General features: G+C 43.9%; 2 protein-coding genes across 3 annotated transcripts in view; one reads left to right on the plus strand and one right to left on the minus strand.

The window, feature by feature from the left end:
* The window catches only part of LOC123746012 (uncharacterized), a 129,770-nt gene that overhangs the window by 48,813 nt on the left and 65,421 nt on the right, over positions 1-15,536 (plus strand). The window contains exon 1 of one of the 2 annotated variants that reach the window (XM_069314181.1): positions 2,320-2,643. The exons of the other annotated variant lie outside the window; for it this stretch is intronic. Within the exon in view, the coding sequence (XP_069170282.1) occupies positions 2,557-2,643 (87 nt within the window). The 5' untranslated portion in view covers positions 2,320-2,556. Of the gene's footprint in view, positions 1-2,319; positions 2,644-15,536 lie in introns of those variants that run through there. 2 annotated transcript variants of the gene reach the window in all.
* Positions 12,007-14,797, minus strand: LOC138357419 (uncharacterized). The gene is made up of 2 exons (XM_069314269.1): positions 14,245-14,797; positions 12,007-12,154 (listed from the first exon to the last, which is right to left on the minus strand). Exons 1-2 carry the CDS (start codon positions 14,550-14,552, stop codon positions 12,007-12,009), a joined length of 456 nt encoding a protein of 151 aa, XP_069170370.1. The 5' UTR covers positions 14,553-14,797.

Genomic DNA, 15,536 nt, shown 5'->3' on the forward strand with positions numbered 1-15,536 from the left:
TTACTAGATGTGGGTCATCAGTCGTCACTCTTTGCTTGTTTGTAGTTACCAGTCTCTCGTGGCGTGAGTGTGTGTGTGTGTGTGTGTGTGTGTGTGTGTGTGTGTGTGTGTGTGTGTGTGTGTGTGTGTGTGTGTGTGTGTGTGTATTTACTATCTGTGTCTGCAGAATCAAGGTATTTAGCTCTTGGATCCCGCCTTTCTAACTAATCTATTTTTCCTCTATTATATCTACTACATATATTTCTCTCTAATACACGAATCATCCCCAGGAAGCAGCCCGTAGTCCGGTTAATGACTTATTAAATAGGGGCATGAGGGTGAAAGACACTCTGCCGATTTGTTTCCGCCTCCCCCGGGAATCGAACCCGGGCCACTAGGACTACGACCCCCGAGCGCTGTCCACTCAGCTGCGAGCGTACTCACTTAGTTATGCTTGCAGGGGTTGAGCTTCGGCTCTTTGGTCCCGCCTCTCAACCGTCAATCAACTGATGTACAGGTTCCTGAGCCTACTGGACTCTACATATCTACACATGAAACTGTGTATGGAGTCTGCCTCCACCACATCACTTCATAATGCATTCCATTTGTCTATTACTCTGACACTAAAAAAATCTTTATTTTGTCTTTATGGCACATTTGGACACTCAATTTCCACTTGTGTCCCCTAGTGCGTGTGCCCCTTGTGTTAAACTATCTTTATCTACCCTATCAATTTCTTTGAGAATCTTGTATGTGGTGATCATGTCCCCTTTAACGTCTTCCAGCGACGTCAGGTTTAATTCCCTAGTGTCTCCTAATAGCTTATGCCCCTCAGTTCGGGCACTAGTCTGGTGGCAAACCTTTGAGCCTTCTCCAATTTAATTTTTTGCTTGACGAGATATGGACTCCATGCTGTAGCTGCATACTCCAGGATTGGTCTGACATGCGTGGTATACAAGGTTCTGAATGATTCCTTACACAAGTTTCTAAAGGTCGTTCATATGTTGACCAACCTGGCATATGCCGCTGAGGTTATCCTCCTGATGTAGGCTTCGACGGGGAAAACCCACATCAAGTGTGTGTGTGTGTGTGTGTGTGTGTGTGTGTGTGTGTGTGTGTGTGTGTGTGTGTGTGTGTGAATACTCACCTAATTGTGCTTGCGGGGGTTGAGCTTTGGCTCTTTGGGCCCGCCTCTCAACTGTCAATCAACTGGTGTACTCTGTGTGTGTGTGTTTGTGTGTGTGTGTGTGTGCATGTGTATCTGTCAGTCTGTGTATTTTTGTTTATCTTATCGTTTCTTCATGCCTCTGATCGTTTCATACACCTGTTTATTTGCATGTGTATCTGTTCGCTTGCATTGTTTTCCTCCTCCACTTCTCTCAACCCATTTTCTATATTTGCTTTCTTCCCTCACTTTATTCTCGCATAATTACGCATTTTCCTACTGTCTTCATCTTTACCGTCGTCCTTCTCCCTCTTTGGAACCTCTCCACTTCTTGTTGATATCATAAGAACGTGAGAATGATGGAATCAGTGTTGGAGTTTCTTCGTCCATACGAGGCAGCTGGTATTTGTATCCAGTCAAACTCACTCGGGTACTTGACCAAACACTGCCACTCAAGTACTTGTCCAATCACTGCCACTCAAGTACGTGTCCAATCACTGCCACTCAGGTACTTGTCCAATCACTGCTACTCAGGTACTTGTCCAATCACCGCCACTCAGATACTTGTCCAACCATTCCCTCGATTTATTCTCTTTCGTTTTTTTATCCAGTAAACGTTTACGACCACTATTCGATATACAAATAATAAATCATATTTACATAATTTTTTACAGTATTTATGAGAGGAATTTGAAATTAATAGCGAATAAATGTTCGCTCGACAGGACCCAGAGGTCGCCTGAGGTCCGCGGGCGTGGCGGACCTTAAGCGACCTCCCTCGTTGTTTACCTTTCAAGCTGCACGCGTCCAGCCACGCTCATGTTTATTCTACGTTTAAGGCTGTCAAACTTTAGTGACCCGTAGCAATCGTGAGTGAAAAGTGTCCGTCAAGTGGTAGAGGCGCCTCGAAGCCAAAGACAACTTTGAAAATCATCAGTTTTAGCGGTCAAAGTGAAGGATTTTCATGTGTTTGAAGCTTCAGTGTGTGCTCATTGCTTCAACTTTCTCGGCCTGGCTCCGACGACTGTGACAGCATTAATTATGAATGCTGAGAGTATAAGGCCAAGTGCTGGGTGTATGACCTCATTAAGTGCTGGGTGTATGACCTCATTAAGTGCTGGGTGTATGACCTCATTAAGTGCTGGGTGTATGACCTCATTAAGTGCTGGGTGTATGACCTCATTAAGTGCTGGGTGTATGACCTCATTAAGTGCTGGGTGTATGACCTCATTTAGTGCTGCAAATGTTATGAAACGCAGAACGTTCAGTTTTAAAGTGGTTTTTTTGTTTTTAAAAATGTTAAGTGTTTGGATTCAAGATGACGTAGACAATCAGCTTCTTGATAATGAAGCAGGAAAGCAAGCAATGGGTGGTTTGAACACTTTAAACATCGTTGCAGTCAAGGAAAAGGCATGCTTGTCCTGTTTCCTTGTCTGAGTAACACTTCAGTGACTTATTCCCCTTCAAGCCGCAACACAAGCTCTCCGCTGCTGTCTTTGGTAAGTACAGCTGTATTGTATTAGTAATATATGCCACCCTATTTACTTTGTGCGTTTTGGACGCAATTTGATATTTTCTGAGGAGCACATCCCCCACTACATTGAATTTTATGGAGGAAAAACACGATTCGTTGCGCCGTTTCGATTGAAATCCATATTTCCAGGAAACAGTTCCTCACAGGCCTCCTGGAACGTCTTGTTGAGTTCAACAGGAGATTCCATTATTGAACTCCACAAAGACCTCCTGGAACCTTATACCGTTGAACTCCCCTTTGCGTGTCTGCGTACGTGCGTCTGTAATTTCCGTGGCCCCGATTGTCAACTTCCTGGAAACTACATTATTCGGGTTCCTGGAAGGAGTATGGCTCTTGGGCTGAAACTTGAAGCCTAAGAGACACCACTACCAGGAGCAGATGCCTAGTTAGGGGACTAAATACGTGAATATATATATATATATATATATATATATATATATATATATATATATATATATATATATATATATATATATATATATATATATATATATATATATATATACGTATAGAAATTAATTCAAACATACATATATTTGTACATTACTTATATGTAGATTTAACACAATAAAACCCGAAAATAACTATAATTTATTTAATAAATATGTAATTTTAATATACTGTACAGCCATTTTACATAGTTTGATGATCTTATCTGTTCACTAGAGACGGTTAGGTGCCAGTTGCGTCTGGGTAGAAGTTATAGAAGGAACAACCTAGCTGGTTTCTTCCTATTGAGGGGAGTTGTACATGCTGCTATGGCGGTGTGTTCACTCACAGGATGAGTGACTGCTTTGGCGGTATGTTCACTCACAAGATGAGTGAAGCTGCTAATTCGGCAGTATGTTCACTCACAAGATGAGTGAAGCTGCTAATTCGGCAGTATGTTCACTCACAGGAGTGACTGCTATGGCGGTATATTCACTCAAAGGATGAGTGACGCTGCTAATTCGGTATATTCACTCACAGGATGAGTGACGCTGCTAATTCGGTATATTCACTCACAGGATGAGTGACGCTGCTAATTCGGTATATTCACTCACAGGATGAGTGACACTGCTAATTCGATATGTTCACACAGGATGAGTGACGCTGCTAACTCGCAGCGTTCTGTTCACTCAGGATGAGTGAACATACCCAATAAACTCGCCCTTCGGGGCAAAATATAATTTAAAAAATCATAAATGCATATTATTATTACAAACATAATTGATTACTAATATATATGGGATTATTATACAAATATTGGCTATAGAGGTAACTGTTGTAGAGATCATGGTTGTAGTTGTTGTAGAGGTCATAGTTGTAATGGTTGTTGTAGGGGACATGCATATAGTTGTTGTTGTTGTAGAGGAAATGGTTCTACAGGTTACTGTAGAAGTCGTGCTTATAGAGATCATGCTAGTAGAGGCCGAGGTTGTACAGGCCGCGGTTGTATAGGGTGATGTTGTGGTCATGGGTGTAGTGGTTGATGAGAGAGAGAGAGAGAGAGAGAGAGAGAGCGACTATCACTGGTATTTCAAGATGGCCTTCTCCAGAGCCCTGTAGGCGGTGTAGGAGCTTTGGTCGTGGTCAGAATACATGTCGCTGGAACTGTCGCCATAACTGCTGCTGCTGCTGCCGTAGCCAGACGAGGAGAAGCCCGTAGAGTCCCCGTATCTGTCACGGTACAAGAAGGGGGCCCCGGGGGAGATGGACATGGGGGTTGGGAGGGAGGAGGGTAGGGAAGGAGGGAGAAATGGAGGGAGGGAAAATGGGAGGGAGGGTGGGGAAGGGGGAGAGTTAGTTTTTTTTCAATGAAAGGGCACCCAAGTCTTAGATATATGAGAACATATTTACAACAAACTTACCTCTGGGAGACTATTTACGACAGACAGTTTAACACTTTAGAAATATTTACAACAGACACCTTAGCACTTTGAGAATATTTACAACAGACATCTTAACACTGTGAAACTATTTACAACAGACACCTTAGCACTGTGAAAATATTTACAACAGACATCTTAGCGCTGTACAACTATTTACAACAGACATCTTAGCACTGAAAATATTTACAACAGACACATAACCACCGTGAAACTATTTACAACAGACACCTTAGCACTGTGAAAATATTTACAACAGACATCTTAGCACTGTGAAAATATTTACAACATACAAAATAAATTTGAGATCGTATCTTATATTTTTCTCTAGTTATCCATATTAACATTACATTTTCTATAAGTTCGATTACAAAAGAAAACGTAAAATTACGGGGTAACATTTGTGTCAAATCTCAGGTCCTGAGATTTATAATAATAATAATATTTTATTTACAAGAAGGTACAATGGTGTTGGTGAGATTACATTAGGATGATATTTTTACATTCTTGCAAAGCCACTAACACGCATAGCGTTTCGTTGATTTCATTTAGCACTATATTTTTAATGAGCATTTAAATATCCAAGGTATTGATAGATTGATATTACATGCTCGTTAGCCCAGTCGCCAAACCCCCTGTTTATGAATAAAAAAAAAAAAAATTGCATACGACTCAAACTCGTCCTCAGACAAGTCCATTCCATCCAGCGGTCGACCCCAAAGCCGCATTCATCAATGTTAACATGCTGTTCATTCAAAATAGAAATGTTCTCAAATGTAGATTAATATTGTTATATATTAGCATATTGTACATATTTAGGCACTGGTTAGGTTAGGTGTTTAGGTTCTGTTGGCGATTATTTGTATTTGTAGTACGTGGGTGAAGCATTTACTGCGTTGTGGTTCGAACAAAATTCGTCTGCGAAGCACTTGTTCCGGAAGTGTTCGAACGTCATCAGTTGTGAGTCGTGTGTAAACCGTTTTTCATTCATAAACTGGGGGTTTGGCCGGTGCATGGAATGAACTTTGGCTTTTGTTTATTACCGGCTGGACTCAACTAATTACGTTCGAACTTTTCTCGAACAGTGCTTCGCTGATTCGTCTGTTCGAATTGTACGTTTGTAAATGCTTCACCCACGTCCGGCAAATGCAAATAATTGCCAACTGAACCTAACTTAGGGCCAAACTATACACACACTTCTAATATATAATAATATTAATTTATATTTGAGGAAAATATCGTTTTTGAATACGAAGTGTTGTACAATTTCTGAGTGTGTGTGTATGGGGTTGGCAGCAGCTTGTACAAGCATAGCCTGAGCACGAGTTGCCTATGTTCACCCAAACCTCGTATCAGTAATTTAGGCTCCATGTGATGCCAACTAACTCAAAAATTTTAATAGCTCGATAAGTAGAGAGAGAGAGAGAGAGAGAGAGAGAGAGAGAGAGAGAGAGAGAGAGAGAGAGAGAGAGAGAGAGAGAGAGAGAGAGAGAGAGAGAGAGAGAATGATAGAGTAGTGTCTATCCTCTTTATGTTATATACTCACTTTTTCTTCTTGCCCTTGACAATGGCAATGATGCCGCCGATAATTGCACCGATGATACCTCCACCAGCCAGAAGTTCCGCCCCGATGATCACCGCCAGGATTACCGGAAGGAGGGACACGAAGAGCTCGCCGAAGTCGACGGAGACAGAGACGGTGTCGAAGTTGGGAAGTGTGCCAATAGCGGCGCTGGAAATCTGTGTCCCGTCTACGTTGGTAAACTTATTCCCATCGAGGTTGAGGCCGGAATCGAAAAAGATCCCTCCTAGAGAGGTGCCCGAGTTCAGGAGAGTCGTCGCGAGGTTGTTGCCGGAGGTAAAGAGAGATTCTCCAAGGGACACGCTTGCTCGGTCTTCTCTCCTCGCGTCCAACTCTGAGGCCTCGTCCACTTTTCCTTCCTTCATTTTCTTGGGGTTTGCCTTCCTCTTCGCCGTGATATTAGCGCCGGTGAGCGGCCCCTCGCCCACAATGCTGTGATCGGGGACGGGGGTCCGGCCATCTACAAGGCTTCTTGCTTCTGTTGCTGGGGCTGCTGTGTCTCCCGTTACTGTTGTTAATGTGAGCTGGCTTCTTGCAGCTGATTGCTCCGTTATAGTAAATACCAGAAGCAAGACAGCTCCTGCTCCTGTTAATGAGACAAACAAGTTAATATTACTTCTTATCTACAAAAACTTCAACACCCGCACTAATGCTAGAACGGAGAGGAAACTAGCAGAGATTTGGAAAACGGTTAATGTGGCAATATTTAAGAAAGGAGGGAGACACTGAACTACAGACCGGAATTACTGACAAGCATCCTTTGCCAGATGGTAGTGAGACATTTGAAAGAGACTCGCAGAACACTTCTAACAATTGAATTGTGTCTTCAAACATCGAAATGGAGTCCGTGTTGGGAAACCCAGTTTAACCAACATATTACAGTTTCACGGCAAGATACACCAATCACACAGGAGAGAGAGAGAAAGAGAGAGATGACTGGGCACACTACATCTTCCTTGATGGTCGGGAAGCTGTTTACACTTTCTCACAAGATATCTGCTCAATGTAGGGACGCAGGCTGGTATATCTGGAGAAAAGGGCTCTTAGGTTAAGGAGTCCCTTTCAAGAAGCAGGCCACAGGGTCACAGCCAGACAGGCGATATGAAAGAGGAAGTGAGTGGAGTACCGCAAGGGTCGATCCCTAACGCCCCTCTTGTTCCTAGTATACCTTACCGACCTAAAATATGATATTAGTTAACTCATATCAAACTTTGTAGATAATGTAATTAATGTAATGAATCAGAACAGAAGTTAGATTAAGATAGGTCAAGTTGGGTTCAGGTGTGGGAGGGGAGAGCTGTGACTGGCACATCAATGGAACAGGCAGTTTAGAGGAAGCGCTCCGAGGCAAAAACACTAATATGATTAATGGGACAAACAAAAATCGAATTGCCTCAAGTATAACTCTTATCCTGTAGCACTGAACCCCGCACCCCAACACACACACACACACACACACACACAAGCATGGTATCACATCATTACTGTTTTTCCTTATCACTGCGTGAAACATTTTGTCACCCATGATTTTATCCCTGTCGTTCAAGAACGCTTCCCTCAGTATTATCAAGCGATCACGAACGCTCTTCTGAGTATTGTTATCACGGACACCTTGAGTATTCTACCACGGGCTGACGAACGTTGTGGTGACCTTACCACGGGAGTGCATATTAGCAGGACTGGTGGTGGCTGGTGCGGCCAGAGGACATGTGCTTGTGGGCGTGAATATCGCTGGCTACGACGGAGGCAGACGAAGTCGAAACCCCACCAAGAGCAGGTCTTGAGACGCCAGCGGCCACACGGAGTACTGATTGGTTCCGCACCTGACTGCAACCTTATGTAGGAAGCCAGCCAGCCAGCCAGCTCGGACCTTTGTCACACTTCTGCTCTCCCTTCCCCTCCCCCCTCACTCCCCCTTCCTCCCTCTCTCTCTCTCCCTCACACCCCCCTCCCTCTCTCTCTCCCTCACACCCTCCCTCCTTCTCTTCCTCGTGTTCTCCTGGTTTTTGGGGTCGGAGCTCAGGTCACCGGCCCCGCTCTCTCCAGCTCTGGCACCTTGTCTCCTGCATCTTTAGGGTCATCTGTTTGAATCTTGTTAGATTGATTGATGAAGATTAAGCCACTCAAGAGGTGGCACGGGCATGAATAGCCCGTAACTTGTCTTTCTGTTTTTTTTTCTCGATAATTTTCCTTTATTTCATCTAACTATCTTCCTGTCTGTCAGTCTTATATATTTTTCTTCCCCTACTTGTCAGTGTGTGTGAGAGAGAGAGAAAGAGAGAGAGAGAGAGAGAGAGAGAGAGAGAGAGAGAGAGAGAGAGAGAGAGAGAGAGAGAGAGAGAGAGAGAGAGAGAGATTAAAGCTAGCACGTTCTCTCACTACGAAATGTATTGAGTATTATGTAACCCTTCTGTAACCAGCCCGTGCCCTTGATTTGCCACTCCGTCAAAAATCCAACTTCCTGTTCTGTCAGGGCCTCCTATGGGGGCCTGACAGCTGAGTGGACAGCGCTTCAGATTTGTAGTCCTGAGGTTCAGGGTTCGATCCCCGGTGGAGGCGGAAAGAAAATGGGCAGTTTCTTTCACCTTGATGCTCCTGTTACCTAGCAGTATATAGGTACCAGGGAGTTAGACAGCTGCTGCGGGCTACTTCCTGGGATGTGTGTAACAAAGAGAAGACCTGGTTGAGGACCGGGCCGTGGGGACGCTAAGCCCCGAAATCATCTCAAGATAACCTCAAGATAGATAACCTCCTAACCTAACCAGACACGTACGACCCCAAGCAACCCACCTAACCTATCGAGTCCGTAGCATATACAACGTAGATATTGGTGTGTGGTTACTTCTCATAGTAGGAGGCTGCTGCATGTGTAACGTTAAGTGAAACACAGTCTGTTAGTTGCCAGGACGGTTGGCTCTGTAGCTGTGTAAGTGGGCCAGTGGTGGGGGAGAGGGAGGGAGAGAGAGAGAGAGAGAGGAAGGGAACGAAGGGAGGGAGAGAGGGAGGAAGGGAACGAAGGGAGGGAGAGAGGGAGGAAGGGAAGGTAAGAAGCGAGAGGGAGAGATGGAGGAAGAGGAGGGAGGAAGGGATGGATGTATGAAGGGAAGGAGGGAGGGAGGGAGGGAGTGAGTGAGGGAGGGATGGAAGGAACAGGAAGGAATGGGTAATGAGAGGGGGTCATGATGGGGCTGGTGCGAGAAGTGGGTTAGATTTGGCCATAATACCACCTGCGTGTACTCCCCTATTAGTGCCAAGAGGATCAAACTTCAGCTCTTGGACCCCAGCTTTCTAGCCACCGGTCGTTTAATGCAATGATTCCCGACTTAAATATTTTGTATTATATCTACTTTTGAAACTGTGATTGGAGTTGTTTTGGACTTTTTCTTGCAGTTCTTTCTCTTTTACAATTGTTCTTAAACTTCAGGATTACTCTCTCACATGCTTTCTCCTTCTGTTGCTACTTATTATTATTATTCCTTTGTTTTCTATCATTTTAATTCCACTGAGGATTTTGTATATCTGTATCATGTCCACTTTCTTTCTCTTTTCTAGCGCCGTAAGGTCTAGCTCCTTCGGTCTTGCTTCATATTCCACCGTAGGTAATTGTGGGACAAGCCTCATTTCACCCTATCTAGCTTTTCTAGTTTCCTTATATGCTGTGTGAGATGAGAACTGCACCTTGACGCTGCATAGTCTAAGAATGGTTTCACATAGGTGGTTTGCCGAGTTCTGATTGACGCCTTAATGGAAGGAGTTTTTGATGCTGGTCACTTTGAAGTATGACATAGTCGGTGTACTCTTTATGTGTTCATCAATTCATCAATTGATTGATTGATGAAGATTAAGCCACCCAAGAGTTAGCACGGGCATGAATAGCCCCGTAATTTCTCTGGGGTGAGGCTTGAGGTTAAATATATACACTCATTGGCCGTTTTCTTTAAATGGTTAATGCGCTTAGATCCCCATCATTGTGTACGGGACTCCTGTCACTCATACTCCATCACCTTGCACGTCTTGGCTATTGAATTCCAGTGACCTCTCCAGGTAGCCATTTCCCGGACCAACTGTCCAGTCTACCTGGGTCTTTCTCTATCCAATTCATGTCGTTAATGTTTGGACAATCCCCAGACGTTGACATGTAGGATTATAGCCCCAGTGGTTAGGTTACTGACATGGCTGATGTATAGTGAGGGTCCCTGAACATGGCTGACGTATAGTGAGGGGTCCCTGAACATGGCTGACGTATAGTGAGGGTCCCTGAAACGCGCCTCGAGTGTCTCCTCTGTTTTTCCTTTCGATGTGTGTGTGTGTGTGTGTGTGTGTGTGTGTGTGTGTGTGTGTGTGTGTGTGTGTGTGTGTGTGTGTGTGTGTGTGTGTGTGTGTGTGTGTAACCGGACGTAATTTACTAGTTCCAGTACTGCAGCTACGCTTACTTACCTAAAGATTGTAATTTTCCCAAAGCTCACCTTAGCTGCAGTGTAACGCACACGCGTGTGCACACACACACACACACACGCAAACACGCACGGGCACACAAATTAAGTGAGAAGTTGATGGAGGCTAAATCGTCAGTAGTTTCAAAGCATTATACGACAAAGAGTAGTGGGAAGACGGGACACCACGAGCGTAATTCTCACCCCTGTAACTACACTTAGGTAATTACACACACACACACACACACACACACACACACACACACACACACACACACACACACACACACACACACACATACATAAATACACGCCTCAATTCAAGGTGTAATTCAACAAGAACAATAATTCAATAATTTATTACAGAAATATAAAAAAAACTTTGTAGACTGTACAACTCTGAGGTAAATATTGGTATCATAGTCAACACAACTATTAACTACTGCATACAGTGATGTTGTTAGACTCATGGTTGTAGGGGGGTTATGGTTGTAGAGGTCATGGTTGTAGAAATCATGGTTGTAATACCATGATCAGTACCAGTATCAGTAGTAAATCAGTACCAGGCTGATACTGAGCCTGGTATCAGGTGATCTAATATCACCAATAAGGTCTTCAAATTCAAAATTCAAATTTTTATTCGGGTAAAAGTCCTATTTCCGTCCAATGGTTCCCTAGTCTCGAAGGACACTATCGAACCCTTATGTAGACCCTTTCATAATATAGGTCACTATATTGACTCGTATCAGGGTCAATGATATCCCTAAGGGCCATCAGATGACCATTCCCAGAATGCAAACCATGATAGTTGCCTCACTCCCGTGTACCTATGTAATGCTAGGTGAACAGAGTGATCGGGTGTAAGGATACACGTCTTACACTGCCCAGGAATCGAACCCTGGACCAGTCACTTGTGTGCCGACTGCGCAACAGGCTGTTCATTACGTATACTCACCTACATCTACACATATACATCTACATATACATCTACATATACATTCACACATATAAAGAAGGTGGTATATTCCTTCGGATTATATATAAATTAATTTCAGAGAACCTATTATATTAATGTTTCTTGTGAAAATTAAACTATAGTATAAAACTATCTCAAAAGTTTAAATATAAATAAATATTTATAAATATAGAATAAAAAAGTCAAATTAACACAAGTCCTCGCCTGTGTTTTAATGTCACTCTCTCTCTGCTGTTTGGGTGTTACTCTTCCTTTGGGTTATTGCTGGCTCGAACTCAGGTATTTGCTAGTCATGTTTTATAATACGCTGGACACACTCTTTTTTGTTTAAGTGTTTCAGCTTTGAGTGTAGACTTTGGGAGTGTCTGGTGAAGTTGTGACATGGTTGCTGAGGTCTTAGAGAGAGAGAGAGAGAGAGAGAGAGAGAGAGAGAGAGAGAGAGAGAGAGAGAGAGAGAGAGAGAGAACTATCATTGGTACTTCAAGATGGCCTTATCCAGAGCCCTGTAGGCGGTGTAGGAGCTTTGGTCGTGGTCAGAATACATGTCGCTGGAACTGTCGCCATAACTGCTGCCGCTGCCGTAGCCAGACGAGGAGAAGCCCGTAGAGTCCCCGTATCTGTGACGGTACAAGAAGGGACGGCAGAAGGGTTGGTGAAGGGATGGGTGGTAGGAAGGGGAGGTCAGGGGGGGGGGGGAATTATTAGTTACTGTCTGCGTATTTACACACAGGCCTTAAAACTGTGAAAAGTATTTACAACAGGCACCTTACCACTGTGAGAATATTTACAACAGGCACCTTACCACTGTGAGAATATTTACATCAGGCACCTTACCACTGTGAGAATATTTACAACAGGCACCTTACCACCGTGAGAATATTTATAACAGGCACCTTATCACTGGGAGTATATTTACATCAGGCACCTTACCACTGTGAGAATATTTACTACAGGCACCTTACCACTGTGAGAATATTTACAACAGGCACCTTACCACCGTGAGAATATTTATAACAGGCACCTTATCACTGGGAGTATATTTACATCAGGCACCTTACCACTGTGAGAATATTTACTACAGGCACCTTACCACTGTGAGAATATTTACAACAGGCACCTTACCACCGTGAGAATATTTATAACAGGCACCTTATCACTGGGAGTATATTTACATCAGGCACCTTACCACTGTGAGAATATTTACTACAGGCACCTTACCACTGTGAGAATATTTACTACAGGCACCTTACCACTGTGAGAGTATTTACAACAGAAACCTTACCACTGAGAATATTTACTACAGGCTTTTACTTACGAGAAGAACAGGGGTATCTGGTTAATATTACCAATAGGATAAAAATCTGTTTCTTATAATAAAAAGTTATTAACTAAAAGAATTTTGGCACTTATGTATCATGGTCCAAGATAATATTAACCAAGAAAATAAGTCAGTAATTAGGATTTATCTTTAGTTTCCCATTTATATTGCATTTTCTTTCTTAACATGAAAAGAAAACCAAATATGGGCTAACTATTTAATCCAAATTTTAGCCCCTATGAGCTCGAAAACAGCTTTATATTCATATGAAATTCTATATATCTAATGCATAGATTTTGTAATATATTTTAAGTTATTCCCATGTGATTTTTAATTTTATTTCCGACCAAGAAACTCATAATAACTTTTTAAATATTGTGATAATAGAGCATTTATAAGTGAAATCACGTCACAGCAGAGAGGTCACGGGGTCGATTCCCGCTGCCGGATAATAGCATTTGGGCAGCATTTCCTATTACCTGATGCCTCTCTTCGCCTACCCGTGAGTTAGACAACTGTTGTAGGTTGCATCATTTTCTTGTCCTTCTCTGTCCCCCAATAAGAAGCCTGTTATCATTAAGACCAAACGCTTAAAATGGTGTCAATAGCAAAAAAAAAAAAAAAATGTGCGCATTCTGAGGGTTAAGACCTTGAGGGTTAAAGGCATGAAGGTTAATGGCCAGAGGGTTAAGTTTCACAGGATTAAGGGCCACAGGGTTAAGAACCACAGGGTTAATGATACGTTTGCCAAGAATTCTGGCTTGTATCGCTAAGTTACAAGCGATAACTTGTAACTTGTAACTTCGGGCATAACCCTGCCCGAAACGCTTTGCGTAATAGTGGCTTTAGGCATTGTATGTACTAGCTCTATTAATCCAACAAACTTTGTAAAATCTCTTGTATGTATGTACCTTACCTAAATAAACATTTATTTATTTATTTATTTATTTATTTAAGTTCACTTAGTTATCCGCCTCCAAGACTCGTTCCCCACAACCTGCTTGCATCGCGCATCAGCAATATGTGACAGTGACGGGTGTGTGCAAGACATTCAGACATGAGGACTGGAGGAATGTGTGTGTGTACTCGCTATAAGGTCCTAACATCAATGTGATCACCTGTTCTTGCAGGATAAAGTTCTAGCTCCATTACCTCGCCTTGATATCTGTTAGTTGTCTAGTGCATCGACTCCCTGCCTTAATACTGTTTATTATATATTCTTTTGAACTTATATATATATATTTTTGTTTATAGTCTACTATCTCTTCCCTCGAGCATATTCCATTTTCTTGGCACACTGATACTAGAAGCCGTTCAGTTTATATACATCTCAGATAAATCGTGCGCGCGCGAGAGAGAGAGAGTCTGCTAAAGTATATATCTACTCACTTCTTGCTCTTGATGGCAGCGATGATGCCAGCAGCTATACCCAGGGCGCCAATGATGGCAGCCACGGAGACTGCCGCCAGGAAGAGCGGCTTCAGCGCCCCGAAGATCGCGTCGAAGTTGACGGAGACGGAGACGTTGCTTAAGTCGGCTAGTGCTGACGTACCGATGGAGGCGCCGGTGGTCTGAAGGCAAGTGGGATTGGCTGTATCAAGGGAGGAACCGGTGCCAAACACCGTCCCCCCGATGCTGATGCTGGTGCCACCCCCTCGTGAGGTCCTGTCTGGTGATGCCTGCTCCAGCCTCCCCATCTCAGCCTCATCTGTCTCTCTCGTCGTCGCGGTCCCGCCGTCGGCGGTGACGGGCACGTCGTCTGTCTTCCTGGAGTCGGTGACGTCACTCCAACCGTCTAATAGGTTCGCTCTTGCTGCTGTTGTTGTTGTTGGTGCGGCTGACAATGGGGCGTGACTTCTTGCAACTGTTTGGTCCTTCAAGAGTGATATCAGAAGCAAGACTGTTGCCAAACCTGTTAGTAAGACAAGGAGAGTTCTCTTAATGACGGACACTAAGATTATCGCTACACTACACACACACAAACACACACACAAACACACACACACACACACACCCCACACACACACACACACACACACACACCACACCACACCACACCACACCACACCACACACACACACACACACACACACACACACACACACACCACACACACACACACACACACACACACACACACACACACACACACACACACACACCACACACACACACACACACACACACACCACACCACACACACACACACACACACACACACACACACACACACCACACCACACACACACACACACACACACACACCACACCACACACACACACACACACACACACACACACACACACACCACACCACACACACACACACACACACACACACACCACACCACACACACACACACACACACACCACACCACACACACACACACACACACACACACACACACACACCACACCACACCACACACACACACACACACACACACACACACACACACACACACACACACACACCCCACACACACACCCCACACACACACCCCACACACACACACACACACACACACACACACACACACACACACACACACACACACACACACACACACACACACACACCACACACACACCACACACACACACCACACACACACACACACACACACACACACACACACACACACACACACACACACACACCACACACACACCACACACA

This window comes from Procambarus clarkii, chromosome 78 (genome assembly GCF_040958095.1).
Source record: "Procambarus clarkii isolate CNS0578487 chromosome 78, FALCON_Pclarkii_2.0, whole genome shotgun sequence".
NCBI lineage: Eukaryota > Metazoa > Arthropoda > Malacostraca > Decapoda > Cambaridae > Procambarus > Procambarus clarkii.